The sequence below is a fragment of the Podarcis erhardii genome (assembly GCF_964252035.2).
Source record: "Podarcis erhardii genome assembly, chromosome: 3".
NCBI lineage: Eukaryota > Metazoa > Chordata > Lepidosauria > Squamata > Lacertidae > Podarcis > Podarcis erhardii.
In genome coordinates, this window is record NC_138507.1 from 75,660,041 (window position 1) to 75,680,301 (window position 20,261).

Genomic DNA, 20,261 nt, shown 5'->3' on the forward strand with positions numbered 1-20,261 from the left:
CACAGAGCCAGGTTTGTGACTGGAATATCATGGGAAAGGTCAACCTTATACAACTCCATATCCTCCACCCTGGGTCCTCAAATAATGGGGGCGGAAATATGTGTGCAACTCAACAATTTATCGGTTTGTTCCAATAAATGGAAATATTGGTGAATGCCAGGTGATGCTGAGTCAGGTTAATTCTATATTTTACCTCTTCCGCTTTAAGTCCTTAAGGATGTTGCCCCTTTCTTGTCTCTTTCAATAGCTTGCACCTGTGTGCACCACAGCCTTCAGGGTTTTCCTGTGCCTCTGGACATATATTCTGGCTGGGCTTTTTTAGCTTACAATGTGGCAAGCCTGTGTTATTTTATTTCCACAACAACCCAGCGATGTAGATTAGGCTCAGAGATAGCAACTGAGCCAAGGTCACCTGGTAAGCTTCACAGATGAATGGGGTTTGGTTGAAATCCGACACTTGATCCACTTTGCCATGCTTGCTTTAGAGAAATTGTTTTCCTTCCCAGTGATAGAATAACACAACCCCGTTGTGATTTTAGGTACTCCATGAACCTCTGATTGACGAAGATCCGGTTTTCATTGCCACCTGCACAGAGCGAGAGTTACGCAAGAGGAAAAAGCGGAAATTCAGTCTCTGGGTACGGCAGTGCTCATCAACTGGTTTTATCTGCCAGGTAAGAGCCTGTGGAATTGGCCTCAGCCCTGAGTCAGGCATCTGCACAGGAAAGTGCCTTGATTTGCACATTAAGGCATTTTCCAAGAGGCTACAAGGGGGAGCCACTGTCTGTTCTGTACAGAAAAAGGCCTTAGTCCCAAGTCTTTGTTTGCATGATTTATGTTAAATTGAAACTTCCCCAAGCCCTCTGGTAACAAGAATGATGTTTCCTGTCCATCAACAGCCCCCTGCATGAGCCAAGCTAACACTGTTTATATGGAAAAGTGTGGCAGGTTTTAAAAAAATATCCTAGGGAAGCTCATCTTCTCCTTCCTGCCAGTCTGAAGATGGTTGTTTTCTATGCCTCCTAATTGTATTGAATAATTCAGACTGCAAGCCCAAGGTACCTCAGCAAGAGATACAATTTCTGACTAAGTGTCCATCCCTTAAAGATGTAGCCTATACAGTTTTTCCTTCAACAAATCCTGGGTATCTATTGCAGGGTGTGGGCGGGGAAAGACAAAATGAAGGGGGGGGGGAGTTGCTCCATCCCAGGATGAACCATAATCCTCACATTCCCAGCTTTCATTAAAGAAACCCCAAAACCTACTATGTTGCAACCACTTGTAGCACCTGAGACAAACTGGACAGGAAGTATTATTTTCAATTTTTGTGAGAAATTAGCCCTAGTGCCCCTTTTTGGTATTCTACTTGGATTTTTTAAAACAAACAAACAAAAACAAGCAATTTTATGAAATAAATACTTTGTGCATCTCCCCCCCCCCAAAAACACACACACACAAAAAAAAAACAGTGGATGCCCACATTTTCATTTGCATGGTTTGGGACATAGGATGGAATTGGCAGGGAGCACTAGATGATGGTCATAGAATCACAGAATTGTAGAGTTGGAAGGGACCGTGTGGATCATCTAGTCCAATGCCCTGCAATGCAGGAATATGCAGCTGTCCCATACGGGGATCAAACCTGCAACCATAGTGTTATCAGCACCATGCTCTAACCAACTGTGCTATCCAAGCAGTAAAGCCATTATGGACTGGGCCCAAATTTCAGAAAGGGCTTGGCTTCTGATGGATCATGGATTTATGAGTTGAAATCATTCTGAAACCCCCGTTTCTAAAATTTGTCATCATAACCAGTTACTTCCCATGCTGACATTGCTGCACTTCCCACTGGCATAGTAGCTGTGTCTTCAGCTCCTACATCACAGCCTCGGGATTCTTCTCTTACAGGAGCATCACGGGGAAAAGCCATGGGTGATAGTTCCCACGGTATAAGACTTTTTGTTTGGCCTTCCTGGACTTTGGCACTGAAGGATAAGAAGGAGAAAGAGCAATGTCTATAGATCATAAATGAAAACTGTTACAAATGTAGACTTGCTGGAGAGATTCCAGCTACTCTGGGCTCCAAATATAATTTATTTTCTGCCCTCAGTCCATCTCCATTAACATACATCTTCAAACTGTCAAAGTCAATGAGAATGGATGACACTCCGCATGTCACAGGATCAAGCTCAACAGCTTGAGCAAAATAATGAACTTGACACTTGCGTTTGACTCGCATCCAAATAACTCCCAAGTAATCTCAAGAGCCTTTGTCTATGCACATCTTGACAGCCCTCTGTTCATATTTGAAAGGATCAGGTGAGAAAGAAGTTCAAGAAGTTGTGAAAATGAACATTTCAAAAAGTGTGAACCCATCAATATCACAGCTTGCAAGAACAGGTGTGATGTTTTTCCCCCAGTGACTAGAGATTTAAATACCACATTCACCTTTATGTTGACGACCTTTCCAGTACATTTATACAAAGGCCCTGTGGAAGTCAACCACTTATTTGGAGACGGCCTGCTGTTCTGTGAAGGAGGAAAACAATAATTTGTTCAATGCACCAAAAGGAGGCTTTAGTTTAGTCTAAATGATTGGTTCCAACATGGAGATAATTGACTTAAGTGAGAAGAAATGGTAAACTCTCTGCGGCTATCTGTATGAGAGCATCTTTCTAACAAAAACAGTTTCTACAAATGTAGATGCCCAAAGTTATTGAATCCAAAATGCCATTTATTGTACAGTGGTACCTTGGGTTACATACGCTTCAGGTTACATACGCTTCAGGTTACAGACTCCACTAACCCAGAAATAGTGCTTCAGGTTAAGAACTTTGCTTCAGGATGAGAACAGAAATCGTGCTCCGGCGGCGCAGCGGCAGCGGGAGGTCCCATTAGCTAAAGTGGTGCTTCAGGTTAAGAACAGTTTCAGGTTAAGAACGGACCTCCAGAACGAATTAAGTACTTAACCCGAGGTACCACTGTACTTTATGTTTTGATTTTATAATGTTTCCATATAGCTTACATTTAAAGAAATCTCAAAGCAATTCAGATGAGTAAAAAAGACAAAGAAAAGCAATTCATTGCACAAAAGCCAAAACTGGTGTAGCCTGTGGGGTTTATGGGTGGAATTCAACTAATGAGTCTCATCCACGAAACTTCTACCCATGCAATGGGACTTCTTAGCCCCCTGCCCAGCCTTCATACTAGCTATTTTACTTAGCACCTGGGGATCACAGAAACTCACCTGGTGTCTATGTTGCCTGACATAGACCTTACCTTTTAGCCTTTGTGATTGAATTGTTTCGTTCTGCTGCTTTTAATTGACGATCTTTTTCTTTTTAATTATGTTTTTATTCCGATTTTTGGCTTGGTGCTTCTCTTGATGTTAACTTGTGCCCATCAGATCTCAAAATGCAGACAAAGCTGATTTTTCATTTGTTGGTAGATTTTAAATAACTCCCCCCACCCCCCATCCAGGTTCTTTCCCCTAAGCTAAACACATACCACTTTTCTGATAGGATTTACCTTCTGGACTCTTTATCATCTTTGCACTTCTGCTCTTTATCTCTGTACTCTGTATCAATAACCTTCTTTTAACCGTGGTGTCCAGAAGTGAGGAAAATAATTTCCAAATGATAAGCCGGGATAATAATTTTCCATTCCCAGTGCAGTCTGACTGGCACAGCATGCTTCCAGTTTAATTAAGCCATGAAGAGATGTGGAGACAGATCATCTCATGCTCCTGCCACTCAAATGACAGCTTCCAAACTGAATCAGGAAGTCAGAGCTATGACTGGGGATGGGGAGAAATTTGATTCAGCATTTAAAGGTGAACTTACCAAATCTGCCTACTCCTGGGAAGCAGGAGGAGACTCAAAATACAGCAACTTTCAAAATATACCCTTCTCTGAATTTTGCAGTGTAGTTCTCCACCCAAGTGATGTGTACAAAAACACACAGGGTAAAAATGTGCCCTACAATGCATACATTAGTGAAAATAGCACACAAAATGCATTCTAATTTGGGAAGTTGTTTGGCAAAAATGCGTACAAGGCAAAAATGTGTATATTAGGAGAAATTCACATTTAAATGCTGGCGATGTTGTGAGGACTCTTTAAAAGAAAATTGCAAACAGATGTGGAAACGTTGGAGAACTGAAGATTGGGAAATTAGAAACTGAAATCAAAATGGACAGATTCACCCATCCCTAGCTGTGGCCCAAGTCTGGACTTCTCTTAATGGTTCCAGTGGTGCTGAAAGGGGCTGGCATCTTGAGTCTTGTCAATAGCCTTGATTCTAGACTCTTAAAATGTGCTTATGTTGATCCAATCTAACATGGCATCAGGCCACACTGTAAATGCATGCAGATGGGTTGGAGTTTTCCATCTTTCTTTCCTTTCTCCTCCCTGTCTCCCTGTTACCCATTTGTTTTTCACTCATGATAAACCTGTGGCAGTTCTAAACAGAGAGCCATTTCTGATGTTGGAGAATGTCAGGACTGTGCACAGTGGTAAGGTGCCACATTAAAAATTAGAATGACTTTCGCTGTCCTCACGTTGTGAATAAGCTTATTTGATGTCCCATTAAGTCCTAATTGATTTACTCATTCTACTTTGAGAGAGCAAAATATAAGCCTGGGGTGAATTTCCTTTTCAAGGGCAGAGTTGCAGAAGGGTTAGCCATCTGTCATTTTTGTAGGGGTATCCATATTTAACATCTCTCTCTCTCTCTCTCTCTCTCTCTCTCTCTCTCTCTCTCTCTCTGAAATTTGTGAAAGTTCAAAGCTTGTAGGAATAAAACCAGTTGAATTTATCAGTTGCCTTGTTCATATTTTTTGAGACAGCTCCCTTCCACAACACCCCGTAGAGTATATTTCATTTAATTCTTTTAAATAATACTTCCTTTACTGTTGTTTCTCCTTGAGCATCCCAAAAATCCATTCCCAAGTATTAATTAAGCCATGGCTTAAAGAATATCCACTCATGAGGGTCATATGGAAACCTTCCCTGTCAAGCACAGGGCCAAGACATCAATTTGTGCATAGATTATTGCAGCTGTTAGGCAGACAGCTCAAACGTCTGTGAAAATAGGCTTTTGGAATATTACTCAGGACAGAGTTGCTTTCCTGGTGGCTGCTTTGTACAGGACAATTACATGCCAGGGAAGTTCTGTGTGCTCATTCTAAAAATAGATGCAAACATAATGGCTGTCTCCAGATGTCACTATAAACCATGGTTTATTCATTGACCCTAGGCTGTTGCAGATTTAGCTGTGGTTAGTGGCTCGACACATGTCTTGGAACCCAAAGTCTTGAAAGGGGTACAGGGTTTGCCCTCAAGGGACGGGAAACCACACCCAAAGGCTTTAAGGGTGAACACAAATTCCTCAGAGAGGAACGAGACTAGAGTTCGAGTCCCAACAAAGCCAGATGTGAGACTTCCTGACAGTTAGAAGGTTTATGACGCCAAGACTAGTCAGAATTGCAAGATGGTAAGGCCCAAGGCCAGTCCAGTTGCAGGTAGTTCCAAGGGTGGAACGGGTGATACAGGGGTATACTGTGTGTATGACATCTGTATGGTTGTTGCAGTTACACTGATGACTGCAACACAGTGCATGAATTAGGGGAGGATTTTGGAGATTCATTCCCCGTGTCTGCAGTCATGGGATTGTTGTCTAGCACATGACGGTGTATGTTTTCATTCCACAGAGTGGGAAGTGACAGAAACAGGATGTTTGTGTTACTGTGTTCCGTGAAATGGGACTATTGTCCTTTGTTCTTTCTCTTTGATGAGAAAGAGGAAGTAGCTAAGTCAGAATGCTACGAGTGTATTACAGTGGTGCCCCGCAAGAAGAACGCCTCGCAAGACGGAAAACCCGCTAGACGAAAGGGTTTTCCGTTTTGGAGGCGCTTCGCAAAACAAATTTCCCTATGGGCTTGCTTCGCAAGACGAAAATGTCTTGCGAGTTCCTGCGGGTTCCCCCCCCTTTTTCCCCCTTTTCCTAAGCCGCTAAGCCGCTTATCAGCTGATCCGCTTAACAGCTGATCGCTAAAAGCCGCTAAACCGCTAATAGCGCTAATCTGCTAAGCTGTCAATGGGCTTGCTTCGCAAGACGAGAAAACCGCTATACGAAGAGCCTCACGGAACGGATTAATTTCGTCTTGCAAGGCACCACTGTATATGTAAATAAACATAGATTAGTCAAATGCTGAGCTACTGAGTTCTGTTACACAAACTGCGAATACTCTGCAGATCCCTTAGTGTGTTGATGTCTGTTGGCATCAGTCACTGTGATGTTCAGGCAGAAGAAAGCTTTTGAAGCTCCTGAACGATCGACCAGGAGGGAGAGAGCAGCCAGTCAGGCATGTGTGTTTGCCAGGGTCCTACACGAGAGTAGGACGCTCCTAATACCTCTCCCACCCACCAAGAGTGTGTGCTCTGCTGCTACCTCCTTCTCTGGTGTGGGCCCAAGAAGGAGTTTTGAAGCTTTTGTTTATCTGTTAATGGGAATTTAGCATTATGCCAGACCCCTCAATTATGGTTGACCAATGGTTAGTTGAACAGTGAGATGAGCAGTGGCTGGCAGAAACAAGCGAGCCGCATGACTCATGGTCCGAAATTGGCATGTTTCAACCAAGATGAACCACAGTTGTTGTTGGGTTTAGACAACATAGTGAACTATCAAAACCAGAAGTATTGCAGCCACACTAGAGGTGTTGAGGAGCGGTGCTCAAGCCCATGAGAAGTTAGGCTAGTAACCACAAAGGAGATCTCATCCCTAAACCCAGTTGAAATGAACCACTGTTCATTTAATTGAGGTTTGCACAAGAAAACTTGCCACTGAATTGTGCCCCCAAGTGAGACCTGCTTTAGGTTTTCTCCTAGTTTCCATTATAGCTGCCTTCTGCTGCAGTCCTATTCTCATGTGATGGATACAGATGGGCCTGCAGCTACATCGCCTTGTGTCCATGTGATTCTGCCATGCACACAGAGGACTCTCTGCAACTATTTACATGCATCCAAATGTCTAATCAGTGGGACCGAAAAACTGGTTTACTACAGGCTGCTTGAACGGTGGTCAGTGGATGTTTTAGCTGATAGGATGGCCATAATTTCCTATGTAACTGGCCTAATTGAATCTGCAGTTTGAGCAGAAGGATCAGTCATGCCATAAACTGCTTCTGTTCAGACAGGACTGGAGTGTCTTAGGACATGATCAAATTTCTCCCGGCTGCTACAACTCTCTATCAGGCTCCCTCTGGGTGTGTCTGTTCCTTGGTTCTGCCACAGCCTAACCCTTTCTTAAAACTTGATACTTCAATCTGAAACCAATGCAAAATTGCTTGGGATTGGCTTGTGCCTTAAGATCCTGTGGAAGTAGCTCGTCCACAGAAACATGTTGTACCAATGCTGGCAGAGGGGAGAGCTCAGTGAGCTATTTAAGCACCCGCCACCTTTATCCAGGTTCAGTGTAAGGTCAGCTGACTGCTTATGGGCCAAATAGGAATTGTATGCCTGGCCAACAGGAATTGTTTGCTTGATGGCGCAGGGTTACCAGCTGCAAGGAGGATTGGGCATTCTGCCCAATGCATCTACTGTCCTGCTTCAGATCTTCTTCCTTAGTATGGGAAAGGCTGGGTATTGATACCAGGGCACAGAACTCCATGGATAGAACTTAAGAATGCCTGAACAGGGCTGATGTCTCGTTACTATGGGTGTGTATGGAGTAAGAGATACATCTCTAGAAATGGAGGACCCAAAATATAGTGACAAGAAAATGTCTTTTCAAGCTGCACAGTAAGGTGAAGCACTCCTTGTTTCCCATAGTAGTCCAAAAGCAGTAGCAGTGTGCATTTCTTTCTTTCTTTCTTTCTTTCTTTCTTTCTTTCTTTCTTTCTTTCTTTCTTTCTTTCTTTCTTTGTACAACCATGAACAATCAGTCTCTTTCACGATTCAAACTCTGTAGCTTTTCCTGTGGATGAATACCTAATGTTTTTTGAAAACAGTCCAGCTGTAAACATGCTCTTTCTTGCAGCGATGCTTGCTAATTCAGCTTTGGGATGGGATTTCTTACTGCAGTTCCAACAAAAAGTTTCAGGGGGGCAAGCCTGTGGCAAGAGCGGCCAGGATGAGCAGCTTAGAATTGCAGCACATCTGGGCTCAGCCAGCATTAAATCTCCAATCCTGGCTCAGACGCAGTGGTATAACTTCCTCATCCTGGCACAGCTGGAGCAGAGCAGAAGCTGGCTAAGCTGAGGCTGGAGTAAGTCCCCGCAAAGGGGCATTCTGGGGGTGAGGTGGAGGCAGGACCAGAGAGGAGAAACTTAGGCTGGATTTTGAGCCCATTCAGTTCCATCAAATTACCTGGCAACCAGCTATAGAACATAAAATTACCTCTGCCAGGTTTAGGCAGAGCAGCAGCCCCACTGCTGAACGGGACTTGCATCTGCTGTAACTTTACACCGGTTTAAGCTACACCAGCTTGCCTCTCTTCAGCTTCTTGTGCATAGGACTGCTCCCCTTCAGGACTGAAGAGGCCTTAGCATTTTATTATTTTTATTATTTGATTTTTAAGTTCGTAACCCGAGGTACCACTGTACTTATCCAAATTTTTATCCTTCTAAATTATCCATACTTTCCATTACTTTACAAGTGTGACTAAAATCCTGCTCATGTTTTAACCTGTTTACAGTGGTCTCGTAAAGAAATTATAAACTTTCCCCATTCTTTCTTAAAATTATTGTCTTCTTGATTTCCGAGCTTCCCAGTTAATTTTGCCATTTTGGCATAGTCCATCAGAAGAGGCCTTATAGCACTGAATTAGGTATGCACTTGTACTATTCAGCTCATCTCCCCAAAGAATGAGAGAGCGTTGCCACTGGCCTTTCTGCACACTGACTTTTCTCCCTGCTGTTCTGCCCCTGCCCCTGCTCCTGCTTGCTTGTTAAGATCTATGTCCACCTGAAAGAAGGAAGTGGCACGGAAGGCCTGGATGCTTTGAAGAACAAAACCCAGCTCCACAGCATGGTGGCCAAGAGCCTTTGTCAGAACGCGGCAGGGAAGAACTACATCATTTTTACTGGGCCCAGCATCACCAGCTTGAATCTCTTTGAAGAGTTTGAGAAACAAGGTTTGTGTCGGGCTACGTGTTGACCTGTGGGGGGGGGGTTGGCCTCCAGTTCACAAAACAATAGAATTGTTGGTCTTTCGGGGACACAAAGCTCTCTTGTTTTGCTTCTGCTTTGACAGTTTAACTGAAAACAGGCTAACATGGTTGCTGTGGAGTATCCCTGTGGACCTCAGAGGCAATTCATAGCTGTTTAATTGCTGTGGCATTTTAGGGGTAGCAGAATTTCTGTCCCCCGCCCTCCCGCAACCATCCTCCAACAATTAATGGGGAAAAGAAATGGCCTGTGTTAATTCTACATTGCCCATAATTTTTTTAAAAAAAAACTTCAGGACACAGGAAGGTTTGGGAAATTTAAAGTGAAATCGGAATGGTTTGAATATATGGTGTGACTTAAAAAGATTTCACTTGTGCCCATAAGTGGGAGATGCAGACAGATAAGCAGGTAGTGGTGACCTAAGCTGTCTCTCTAGGAGGCACTTGTTACTTTTTCTCAAATGAGCAAATAAAGATGTCACTCTCTATTTTGGGTCAAAACAGATGTGACCTGAGAGAATGCGATTTCCAGCTTTCCATTTGCACTTTAAAGGAACGATGGAGTCCGAATTTAAATCCCAATCCCCTATTTTCATTCTCTCTCTCTCTCTCTCTCTCTCTCTCTCTCTCTCTGTACCATTTGCCCAAATTACCTGTCCTGAGGCATGTGTGATATAAATCAGGGAAATGCCTCATCTGAATTTCTTGAAGCCTTCCTTCCCCTTCAACAGAAGCTTCCATTGTTCTGCTTTCTTCTTGGGGCGTTTTAGAATCTCTTCATAAAAATCTTAACGTTAAAAAATTGTCACGCAGCTGTCTGGGGGCATTGTAGGCAGCCCCACCCTCCGTCGTTTCCCAGGCTGACCTACATGCTGTCACTGTCAAGGCTTCACCCCTGCACCAAACAAGTATATCATATATAAGAGAAAGGCGTAACAAAACAGAACAGATCCATCAACCCAGATGGATTTCATTTTTACTGCCTGCTGCCCTAGCAACTGTGAGCTTCCATCGCAGGTTTATTTTTTAGAATCTGTGTAAGTTACATGTGCCATGTGCTGGCACTAAATCTGCTGCCACTGTAAAAGCAGTCACTTGTCTTGGTCATAAATCTAGGATGCCTCATTTGTTCTGTTGCATTAGAGAGGTGGTTGACATATGGTTCTCATTACCCTTTGTAAGGTGACGCTCCATTTACAAGTTCTCTGTCTGGACTGAAAGAAAGATTGTGCTTAATTACCTCTAACCTTTTGGTGTTTGTGCTTCTGAATTAAAGGCCCCCTTAGCAAACTCGATAGCATTGACTTCACACTACTGGAGAAAATTGGATCTGCACAATAGGAGTGAACGGCTTATGAGTTTTACTGTGGCAGGAAAGACAAATAGAAGAGGTTTAAGAGGTGATCAGAACTGCACCTGCTGGTCCAGTGTTATGGTTGTGCCGGCCCTACTGTTCATGGAGTCTTTGTCGAGAGGAGTCATTGTGCCTTCTCTTAACCTCAAAGAGTTTGTGCTTGAACTCAGTAAGCCTATCAGTAATGATACTAATAAGCTAGTGTTCTCCAACTGGTACCAGGCTCAGTGGTTCATCCACCTGCTCCACCCACCTTAGTTCTTTCCTTCATTTAGGGGCCCCAGAACTAAAATGTGAATCTTCGTGTTCAGGTGTGGCTAGAACTGCAGCTGGAAATCCTTCTAATGACTTGGAATTACAAATATGAACAAATCCAATTTCCCCCACCGGCTCCTTCTCAACCAGACCATTTAAGATTCTAGTGGAGCTTAAGAAAGCTTGGATTTTTGAATTGTAATACACCAAAAGGAATAGAGTTGTAGAAACTTGAGTTGGAAGGGATCCCAAGGGCAATGTAGGACCAGCAATGTGATCTATAAGCCTCAATAGACATGAAATATAGCCACAAGATGCCAGTATGGAAAAAAGACAGTTCTCTATAAGAACTCAGCTTTTAGTCCTTATAAGCTAAGATGTTTAAGGTTTTTATTTTATGTTTTTATGTTTTAGCTTTTTTGAATGAAAATGGCAGGAAATCTTGTTGAATCACCTTACCCATCCTTGGCACTTCAGACCGTAGTCTGATAATGCCATGCTTTAAATTTGTCAAATTGCAATGTTTTAGACTAGGGGTAGTGAACCGCTGCGGTCCTCCAGATATTGTTGGACTCCAATGCCCATCTGCCCCAGCCAGCATGACCAATTGTGAGGGAAACTGTAGTCTAACAACATCTGGAGAACTACGGGTTCTCAGTTCCTGCTATAGACAAGGTGACCTTTACTGTCGTGACGTATGGCACAGCTAAGCAGATCCACTTCCTTTGGGGTTTCCCATTCCAGTTAGTCTTCTCCCTTGGAAATGCATTGCAATCTCATTCATACAGTAGACAATTCACCACACAATTCTCCTGGGATTTCCTTTTATATGGCATTCTTTATTGAGACAAGAAGGATTTCCTCATGGAAACTGTAAGTCATTGCCCCACCTTTCCCCCTCTAAGCCTGGTAGGTCAGGAGATGACCGTTCCATTCAACTCTCAAACCTCAAGGTAGTTTTGCTAATAGATATGTATTGTCATCTTCTATTTGCAGAGATTTATTGTTGTGGGTTGTTAAGTGCAAGAAAAAGTGACTGCACAGGCCTGCCTCCATCTATGCTAAATAACCCAGATGCTCCTCAGTCTCGAGGACAATATAGGATAAAGATGAAAGGAAACATGTCCTTGATCTGCTGGTACAATAAAGGCTACTTTCGGTTTTTGACCAACGCTTATTCTCCAATTCAACAAGGTAAGGGCTCAGAGATGCTACATTGCTTGGGGGGTGGGACCTGGACCCCCAAAACAGGTTACGAACCCAGGGCAATTAAGGGTCAAACTAGATAGGACATTAACTGTATCTTTGCATCCAACATGCAAATTCTGCCCCCCTCCCCCTAAAAAGGGAATAGCACCAGCTTTGGAGGGGTGATAATTATCAGGATCAGAGCATACTGCATGTTAACCACAAGTGACAACCAACATGTTTCTTTTTCATCGAAACAGGTGTCATAATTAAGAGAAAAAGTGGAGAGATCCCTTGCCCGTTGGCAGTAGAAGCCTTTGCTGCTCATCTTAGTTATATCTGCAAATATGATGACAAATACAGCAAGTAAGCAAGTCGTGGGGTGGTGGGGACTTGAGGATGAATGCCATACTGTTGGAATAAGGGTACTACTTTCAGAAGAAAGTAGATACCTGACTTTGCCTTCACTGACTCCAGCATGGACAACGAAGCCAAGCATAGAACTTCATTCCCAACTTGTCTGAATATCTTCTAAAAGAGCTGGGTCACGGTGGGGATGTTTTTTTTAAAAAAAAAAAAAATATTTTTTATTAAGGATTTTCTTGTTTTACAGAAGTGTAGTGCCTCTAAGAACCACATATAGGCACTGTCCCTCAATAATTACACCCTGAGCTTCAGTGTGGATTTGTGGCTAAGAATAAAAATTGGTTTCTACCACATAGAAACAGCATATTTCCAATGTGCAGAAATGGCACGCAGCACACCCCTCCCTGGGTTGTAGTACTTCACACTGCAGCTGAGGGACCACATTTTTACATGTCCCCCCATGTGAAAAGCTTATTGTAGTTGGAAAACTATTGGGTCAGGAAATTTTACCCTTTTCAACTGCTTTTCAGTTCTGAGGTGCATTTGCACAGGGATAAAAATACTCAGAGGTGACTCAAGACATGCTGTGGAAGACCCATGACTGGTTTTCCTAACATTTTCCCCACTTTGGAGAAGCTATGGGGAATTAGAATTTTGTTTAGAGTAGAGGAAGAGGGAAACAGTGCATTTAAATCTTTCACCAGCACTACAGTTCTGCCAAAAAATCACACACACCCCGTGCCTGTTCCTTTTTGTTCTGAGATGGAAACTTCCATTGGTGTTGTAAGTGGTTTTCCTCCACAGCCCTATAGCAATTTGTGAGGTGGAGTTGTCAAAGGGGTTTAAAAAAGCCTCCACCCCCCCTTCCTACTCCATGGTTCTAATACTGCTTCCCAACCCAGCTGCTGCTGTTAAAGGGGGGAAACTGACAGCTTCTTATTTATTTATTTTGACGATGTAATAATCATAAATAAATAATAATAAAAATGTGCATCCCACCACTGAGAACATTCTATTGTAACTATCCAACCTCCCAAAATTTCAACAACTCTTGCAATGCTTTGACCCCCTTCCGTTTGAACAGTACAAATTTTACAATATCTCCTCAAAATCATTACTCCAGCATATTCCCTGTCTTACCTTAATGGCACATGTTAATTTATCATTAATAGCCATATCCCACACCTCTTTATACCACTCTCCCATTTTATATTCTGCTTGCCCTTTCCACTTCCTAGCTATAATAATTTGTGTAGCTGTCAATAAATTTGTGAGCAAGTCCTTCATAGCCTGAGAACCTTCCACCAAACAGACTTCTTAAACACATTGAATCTTTGACTGTCTTAGTCATACAATCTAGGAACCAAGCTGGGCAATTCTTTCAGATTGTTACAAGATGGTTTCTGCCACATGGTGTCTAGGTTCCAGAGCAGCTTCAGCTCAACCTTTGTCACCACAAGAAGGTATCAGGTAGAATGCATAGCTCTTCAAAACCAAAGTAAACCTTTTGCAACTCAGCAAAGCATGCTTACAGCCATTTATATGACAAGTCAGAACTGGAGCTTGTGATAGGCCAAATGGAACTGGCCACGGTGTTAATCACTCAGTATTCAAGGTTGGCAAACAGCCCCCTGCCTGGCAACAAGCTGATTAGCATTTCCATTGGGAATTCCAGGAAGGGAAAGGCAACCTGGCCAGAATTCAGTTTTGCTTCTTGGCTGTGACAGAAAGAATTAAATCAAATAAATGCTACATATAGATACACTATTAGTAGAATTGGCTGCTTTGCAAGGTTTGCTGGCTCCCAAAATGGAGCTTAGGCACTGTAAAATGGCAGCAACCATGACACGCAAACTCAAGATAATCACCATTAGAGAGTGTAGTTTTATTTATTACCATGGTTGATTTCTGTTCCATGCTTTAACTTGTTTCCACACAGAATTAGCCTATCCTTTTCTCCCATCTAAAGGGATCACTGTTTTATCCTGAACAGGACTGTGGCACCCTAAAGGAGCTACCAGCATGGCCCTGTCTTGTTATTCGTTTAAATAATCTGTGATTATATATTTAAACTTATTTCCAACCCACCTGTCATCACATACTGGTACCAGGGTGAGATAAGATTTTTTATTTTAAAAAATCAATTACAAACAATGAACAAGCAATAAGTACAGGAGCAGATGAAAACACAAGAGTCAGTAACAACAGTATTGAAATCTAGCCAGTTTTCCACACGAGCCTGGAGGAAATCTTTCAGCAAATCTTTTGAACATGTGACACAATTCTTCTACATTGTTTACAGTTTTGTATAGATGACACAGATTTAGAAATGGCCATTAACTTAGACAGCAACCAGCGATGTCAGTGGTACCAACAAGGCCATCACCAAGTGTCCACAAGGCATCAGTACCTCTACTTCTCTTACTGCCTCACTGGTCATGAGGTGGAGAGGAGGATTACTTTTCTCTCTCTCCTGAAAAGTAAATAGAGCTGAAGGAGGAAGTTGGAACTGTGGCACTCTTTCCCACTTCCTCTTTCAGCTCTATGTGTCGTTCAAGACTCAGCTTAATCCTACGGGATCCGACTTTCACCCGTTTCTTTTGGAAGAGCAAAGTGTGTGCACATGCACTTCCCTGTTTCCATGGGGAATGGGGAGAGAAGTGACCAGAGTGGTGACCATCGTATTCATTCAAAAATCCAAAATTATGTTCACATAACTCAACTGTTCCCTAATCATTCTCTGGGTGATTTAATAAAATGTGGATGTGGGCAATTATGACTAAAGCTTACATGTTACATGCAGGTCAGAGAGGCTCATCTGTTTAATAGATGTTGTATGCAGAGATGATAAACCTCTCTTCCAGAATTACGGTTCCAAGTTGACACTTGCCACTCTTCTCTGTTCACAAGGTTTCTAACCTACTTGAGTAACAAAGCAATAGTTTGTTAAGAGGGCTACTTTGGTTAACTTTTTCTACAAAGGATATATTTGTGGTTTAGTGTTTAAGCAAGTACATAGTGCTTGTATTTTCTTTCTGTCTAGTTTTGCATGTTATGTTTTCAAATTTGAAAATAGGGTTTCCTTGCCTGCACACTAAAGTGATAAAGTCCTCAAAGAACTACCCAGTATCCATTTTTCATATAGAAGAACTAGCTATTTGGTGTATCTGGGACAGTTAAGCCCAGCCTTTGTGCTCAGAGGCTGTTCCCTATCCCGATTCAAATAAAATGCCATGGCAAGCAGTTTCCAAGTACAGGAGCCTCCCTCTTCCATGGAGTAAAAAAAGGGAGGAAAGTTCTCACTCGGGTCTTCTTTGGCATAACTTCAGTGTTGTTTTGCTTGTTTTTCTTGGAGGCATAGCTGAAAAAGAAAGGACACAAATAGTGACAGCACAGCTGTGAAAGACAGCCAGTGGAACCGGAAACTCTGTGAAGAAAATAGGATTGCAGGCTGGGAAATGGGGCAGAGGATGGGGGTGGAGAGGCATCCATTTGGCCGAGGTTCTACAGGAAAGGGAAAGGACTTGGCAAAAACAAATTTGGGCAGCCTTTCTATAGGCTGCTTCTTCAAGGGCCATTATGCCAATCTCTTAGAAACTGAATCCCACCCACCCCCCAACAAAAAAAAATGGTTCCCTGTGGTCACTTTAGTAGGTGTGTCCCAACCAAAATACTGGTCTGGAATACACAAGTGGTAGAAAAGTGAAAAAGTGTTTTTGTTTTATGGCGTTGCCATTTTATTTTCACCAATCCATCACCATGCCCTAAAAAGGCCTCTTAGAAAAAAGAGAGAAAGATGCTATCTTCATCTAAAGAGAGACGAGACCTTCTTATAAATGGGCTACTTCAGTTGAAGTATATCCAAACATAGGTTGCATATACATCAGGCACATTACTTTCCCCAAAGAATTCTAGGAGCTGTAGTTTGTCAACAGTATTGAGAATTGTGCCTCTAAGAACTACAGTTCCCAAGATTCTTTGGGAGAGGAATGGTGTGTAGGCAACTATAAAGTCATTTTATAAGAATGCTTATGGATTTCTGTATTGGCCCCATTATAGGCAAATGGCAGGAGTTTGGCTGTTTTGAAAAAATCTTCATCCAAACTCCTGCCATTTGCCTATAATGGGGCCAATACAGAAATCCATAAGCATTCTTATAAAATGACTCATTTCGTGCAATTTAAATGAAATTTGTAGGCTTGAATGTGTGTTTCTAAAGTATTTCCCCGAAGCAATTTTTTTTGTAATCAAAATACCCTCAGCCTCTTAGTGAAAGAGCAAGAATATAAGCAATCGAAAGCAGCCCTTCGAAATAGTTAACAGCGTGCCCAGTACACTCACGCTTGAAAGCAAATGCTAAGTCTGCACAAATTAGGGAGCAAATAGAAGAAAGGTGTTTGAGTCATCCTTTATATTGAGCGAAAAGCAAGTGTAGTTTGGGTCCAGTGTAGCAGGTGCTAACTGCTACAACTCTTCATTCATTTTAAATAAAATAGTGGGGCATAGACACGTGGAGATTTTGTTGCCTCCATTTCACTCACATTAAAACTAGAAAGTGGTAGTGGGGGGGGAATCAAACTTACAGTAGGGAGAGTGAGTGTGTGTGTGAGCACACAGAACTTAACATTGAGCAACAACTGCATGGAAGTAGTTCAACCCTTTGGATGAATTTGTTATTTAATAGCAGCTCTATCTCATCTCCCCAGAAGATCTTGCTGCTCACAATACCAACCAGTATACAACATTCCTGTTTATTTCACACATGATTTTTTCAGTTGACCATGAAAGCATCCTTAGTCAGACACCACATAGGAAGATTCTGGTTTTAGACAAACTTTTGGGGCATGGCTGACTTCGCTGGGCTGCAATTCTAGAGCTCTTCCATGACCTATTTACACATGGAGCTTGTTGAAAGGTGACTGAAGAACATTTTGTACCGAGAGAGGAAAACTGTCATGAGAGGACGTGTCATGTCAGGATACTGCAGTTTAGAAGAAAAGCTCATAAATTATGTTTGACGAGGGAATTGATTCCTTTTACTTCTCCAAGTCACAGCACAAACTTAAGGTACTGTGCTGGGCACTGAAATCAGGAACCGTTTAGTCTTAATCTTCTCCCATATTTATTTATTTAAAAAAGATCCATTTAAAAAAAATCAAAGCAGTTTACCAGTTAAAATGAATACAAAAATGTAAACCATATCACCAGCCGACTGTTTTGGAAAATACTTTTCTCAGTTGTCAGCATAAGCCTGGCTGCCAAGAAAAGTCTTTGGCAAACGTTTGGAAGTTAGTACAGAAGGTGCTTGTGGAATCCCTGTTGGAGAAGCATTCCACAGGAGAGGGTCAATAACACGGAAGGCTTGGTTTTGTGTTGATGTCAAATGAGCGTCACCAACAATCCCTAAATCCTGTACGAAATGTCCAAGGCCAATCACATGAAAACAGTTGGCACTGAAGTGTTTTTGCATTGACGCTTTGCAGGCAACACAAAATGTGCTTTCTCAGGTGCAGAATTCAATGGACTGCTCTTCAGCAGCAGTGCCGATGCACCAGTGTGCGCTATGAGAAAATCTAGCAAAATCAAACATCATTTTTCTCAGTCTCTGCCATGCCAGTTTAAGCTGCCTGTTGGTCCAAAAAGCATTAGGCGCCTGGGATTGTTAAACAAATACCGTCCCTTCTGGTGGCTATGTTGCTGTGGCAGAATAAAGTCCTCTCTCCCATTTCGCCAGCTTATAGAGAAATCAGCAAGATTCATTTCTGTATATTTTTTTACCAACCAACAAACTCCCTATTCCCACTGCCATTGATTGCCAGATTTCTTAAGTGTAAGACATAGACAGACAGAACATTCTTCTGTCTTGTGTCTAGATTCTGTAGTTTTTAGGGCACAGACCCTTTGCCTTATCTCAGAAACGTTTTCATGACCGCTGGATTCCCTCCCCCCCCCCTTTTTTTGTTCTTTCTAGGTATTTCATCTCTCATAAACCAAACAAGACCTGGCAGCAAGTGTTCTGGTTTGCCATCAGCATTGCCATAAACAACGCCTACATCCTATACAAAATGTCCGACGCCTACCACGTGAAAAAGTACAGCCGGGTGCAGTTCGGCGAGAGACTTGTCAAAGAGCTACTGGGATTGGAGGATATTTCACCTTGCCATTGATGCACCATTCCCCGTGGCTTAGGTCAGGAGCGGGGAAGAGGAGGAGGAAGAAGACGACAACTCTGGAACGCCAAAGTGAGGACCTTGCAATCACAGCAACCATGCTGCTCCCCCATGTGACAAAGTGACCAGGGAAGCCATGAACGTGGTGGTGGTGGTAGGCTTTGATGAAGGCCCCACCAGTATCCCCAAGGCCCTAAAGAGTGTCATGGGCACTTAATCAGAAGCAAATTTAAGTTAGCAGCTGTTTCTTAATACTATTTGTTAAACAGGGTGTTAATTGTCACATGAGGCCCCTTTCCCTGTCCTCTCCCAAACTGAAGTGGCTCAATTGTTCAGACGGGGCATTACTGTAAAGCATATTCAGTTTTTTTAAAATGTGTGATCCACATACAGTGTAGACACAAGCGGTGTCCTGTGGTTGCAGATGCTCAGCGCCTGGCAAAGGGTCACGGAGAGGTCGCTAAAAAGAGATACTGGAAAATGTATAAATCTATTTTGTAAGCCTATGGTTAGGCAACGGCAGCGGGGACTTAGATTACTGACGAAGATTTTATTTTCTTGCAATGCTTTTGGATTGTAGGAGGGAATATAATTTAGGAGGGGGAAGAAAAAAAAACAATTTAAAAAAATATAAAGGAATAGCCAGAAATCGGTGGCTTTGCCTATCAAAGCTAATGTCATTTCACCTTAAAGTCAGTGTGAGCTTTGAGGCTAACTTCAGTGATGCCACAACGCGAGAGATTTAATTTAATTTTAAACACAGTATATTCTTTTCCCAGCATCAAAGCACACTAATACAAAAGATAATCTAACTTTTCGTTAACTTTTAGTATCTGCAAACATACACAGGATCCCACAGCACAAGCAACAATGAAAAAAGCAGAACCAGAGGCTTCCCACTGCTCTCTCTTTGCAGATGCATATCCCATATCTGAATTTTCCATGAAAATACTGCTGACAGCACATAATGCACTATTGCGCGAGAGCATCTTTGGATTTGGATCATAATGTAATGCACTACCCCTCCACCCCACCCTCCTGGTCAAGACTGTTTTAACATACCTTTTAGTTAATATTTGCACAAACCTGGCAGGAAATAATAGTTCAATATGTTTTGTTGTGTGCTCAGGGTGTTGTTCTGCAAGACTTCTTTGAAGTGGAGACTTCCCATAATAGTTACACATTTGCAGAAATTACACATCTGTAAAAACCATGTACCGAGGTTTTGAAATCAACCACAATCCAAGCAAGGGACCTATAGCTCTCACAAGGGCAACATGACAAATAGGTGGTTTGTGAGTAGGGAGGCTACTTGGAAGTTTATGGTACTAGTGGCCAAGAGTTGCAAGAGGACACGATAAAAGGCTTTCATTAAAGTAGGGATGGCCAACCTGTTGGTCTCTGCTTCCATCAGCCCCAGTGGTAATGGGAGCTGTAGTACCACAAATACCTGGAGGGCCATAGGTTCCCCATCGCTTGCATAGAGCATGAGCTCAGTATAAACACCTTCCATCAGCAGAGTGGCAAGATCTCCTCTGGGAAAGTATATTCATGGGCTTTCCGAGGAGGGCCTGAATTCTTCTACATTCACTGGCACTAGTGGTTTTTAAGGGCTAACATTCCTGAGAGATAGGGAGGGGTAGCTTGTTTTACCCAGAACTCATCCTCTCCTAAAGGCCATACCATAGAGCAAGGAAATCTGGCTGCATTACAACTCCTTAAGGAAAACAGTGGTACTATTATATGGAGAACGTTCCACCCAC

At 42.5% G+C, this 20,261-nt stretch overlaps 1 protein-coding gene across 1 annotated transcript in view; it reads left to right on the forward strand.

Moving 5' to 3' along the window:
- PGBD5 (piggyBac transposable element derived 5) overlaps positions 1-19,310 on the forward strand; it is a 67,467-nt gene extending 48,157 nt beyond the window's left edge. Inside the window, exons 3-7 of the mRNA XM_081855850.1 lie at positions 540-674; positions 8,952-9,132; positions 11,771-11,968; positions 12,223-12,328; positions 18,300-19,310. Coding sequence (XP_081711976.1) covers positions 540-674; positions 8,952-9,132; positions 11,771-11,968; positions 12,223-12,328; positions 18,300-18,495 — 816 coding nt within the window. The 3' untranslated portion in view covers positions 18,496-19,310. The remainder of the gene's footprint in view (positions 1-539; positions 675-8,951; positions 9,133-11,770; positions 11,969-12,222; positions 12,329-18,299) is intronic.
- Positions 19,311-20,261: the final 951 nt, after the last annotated feature.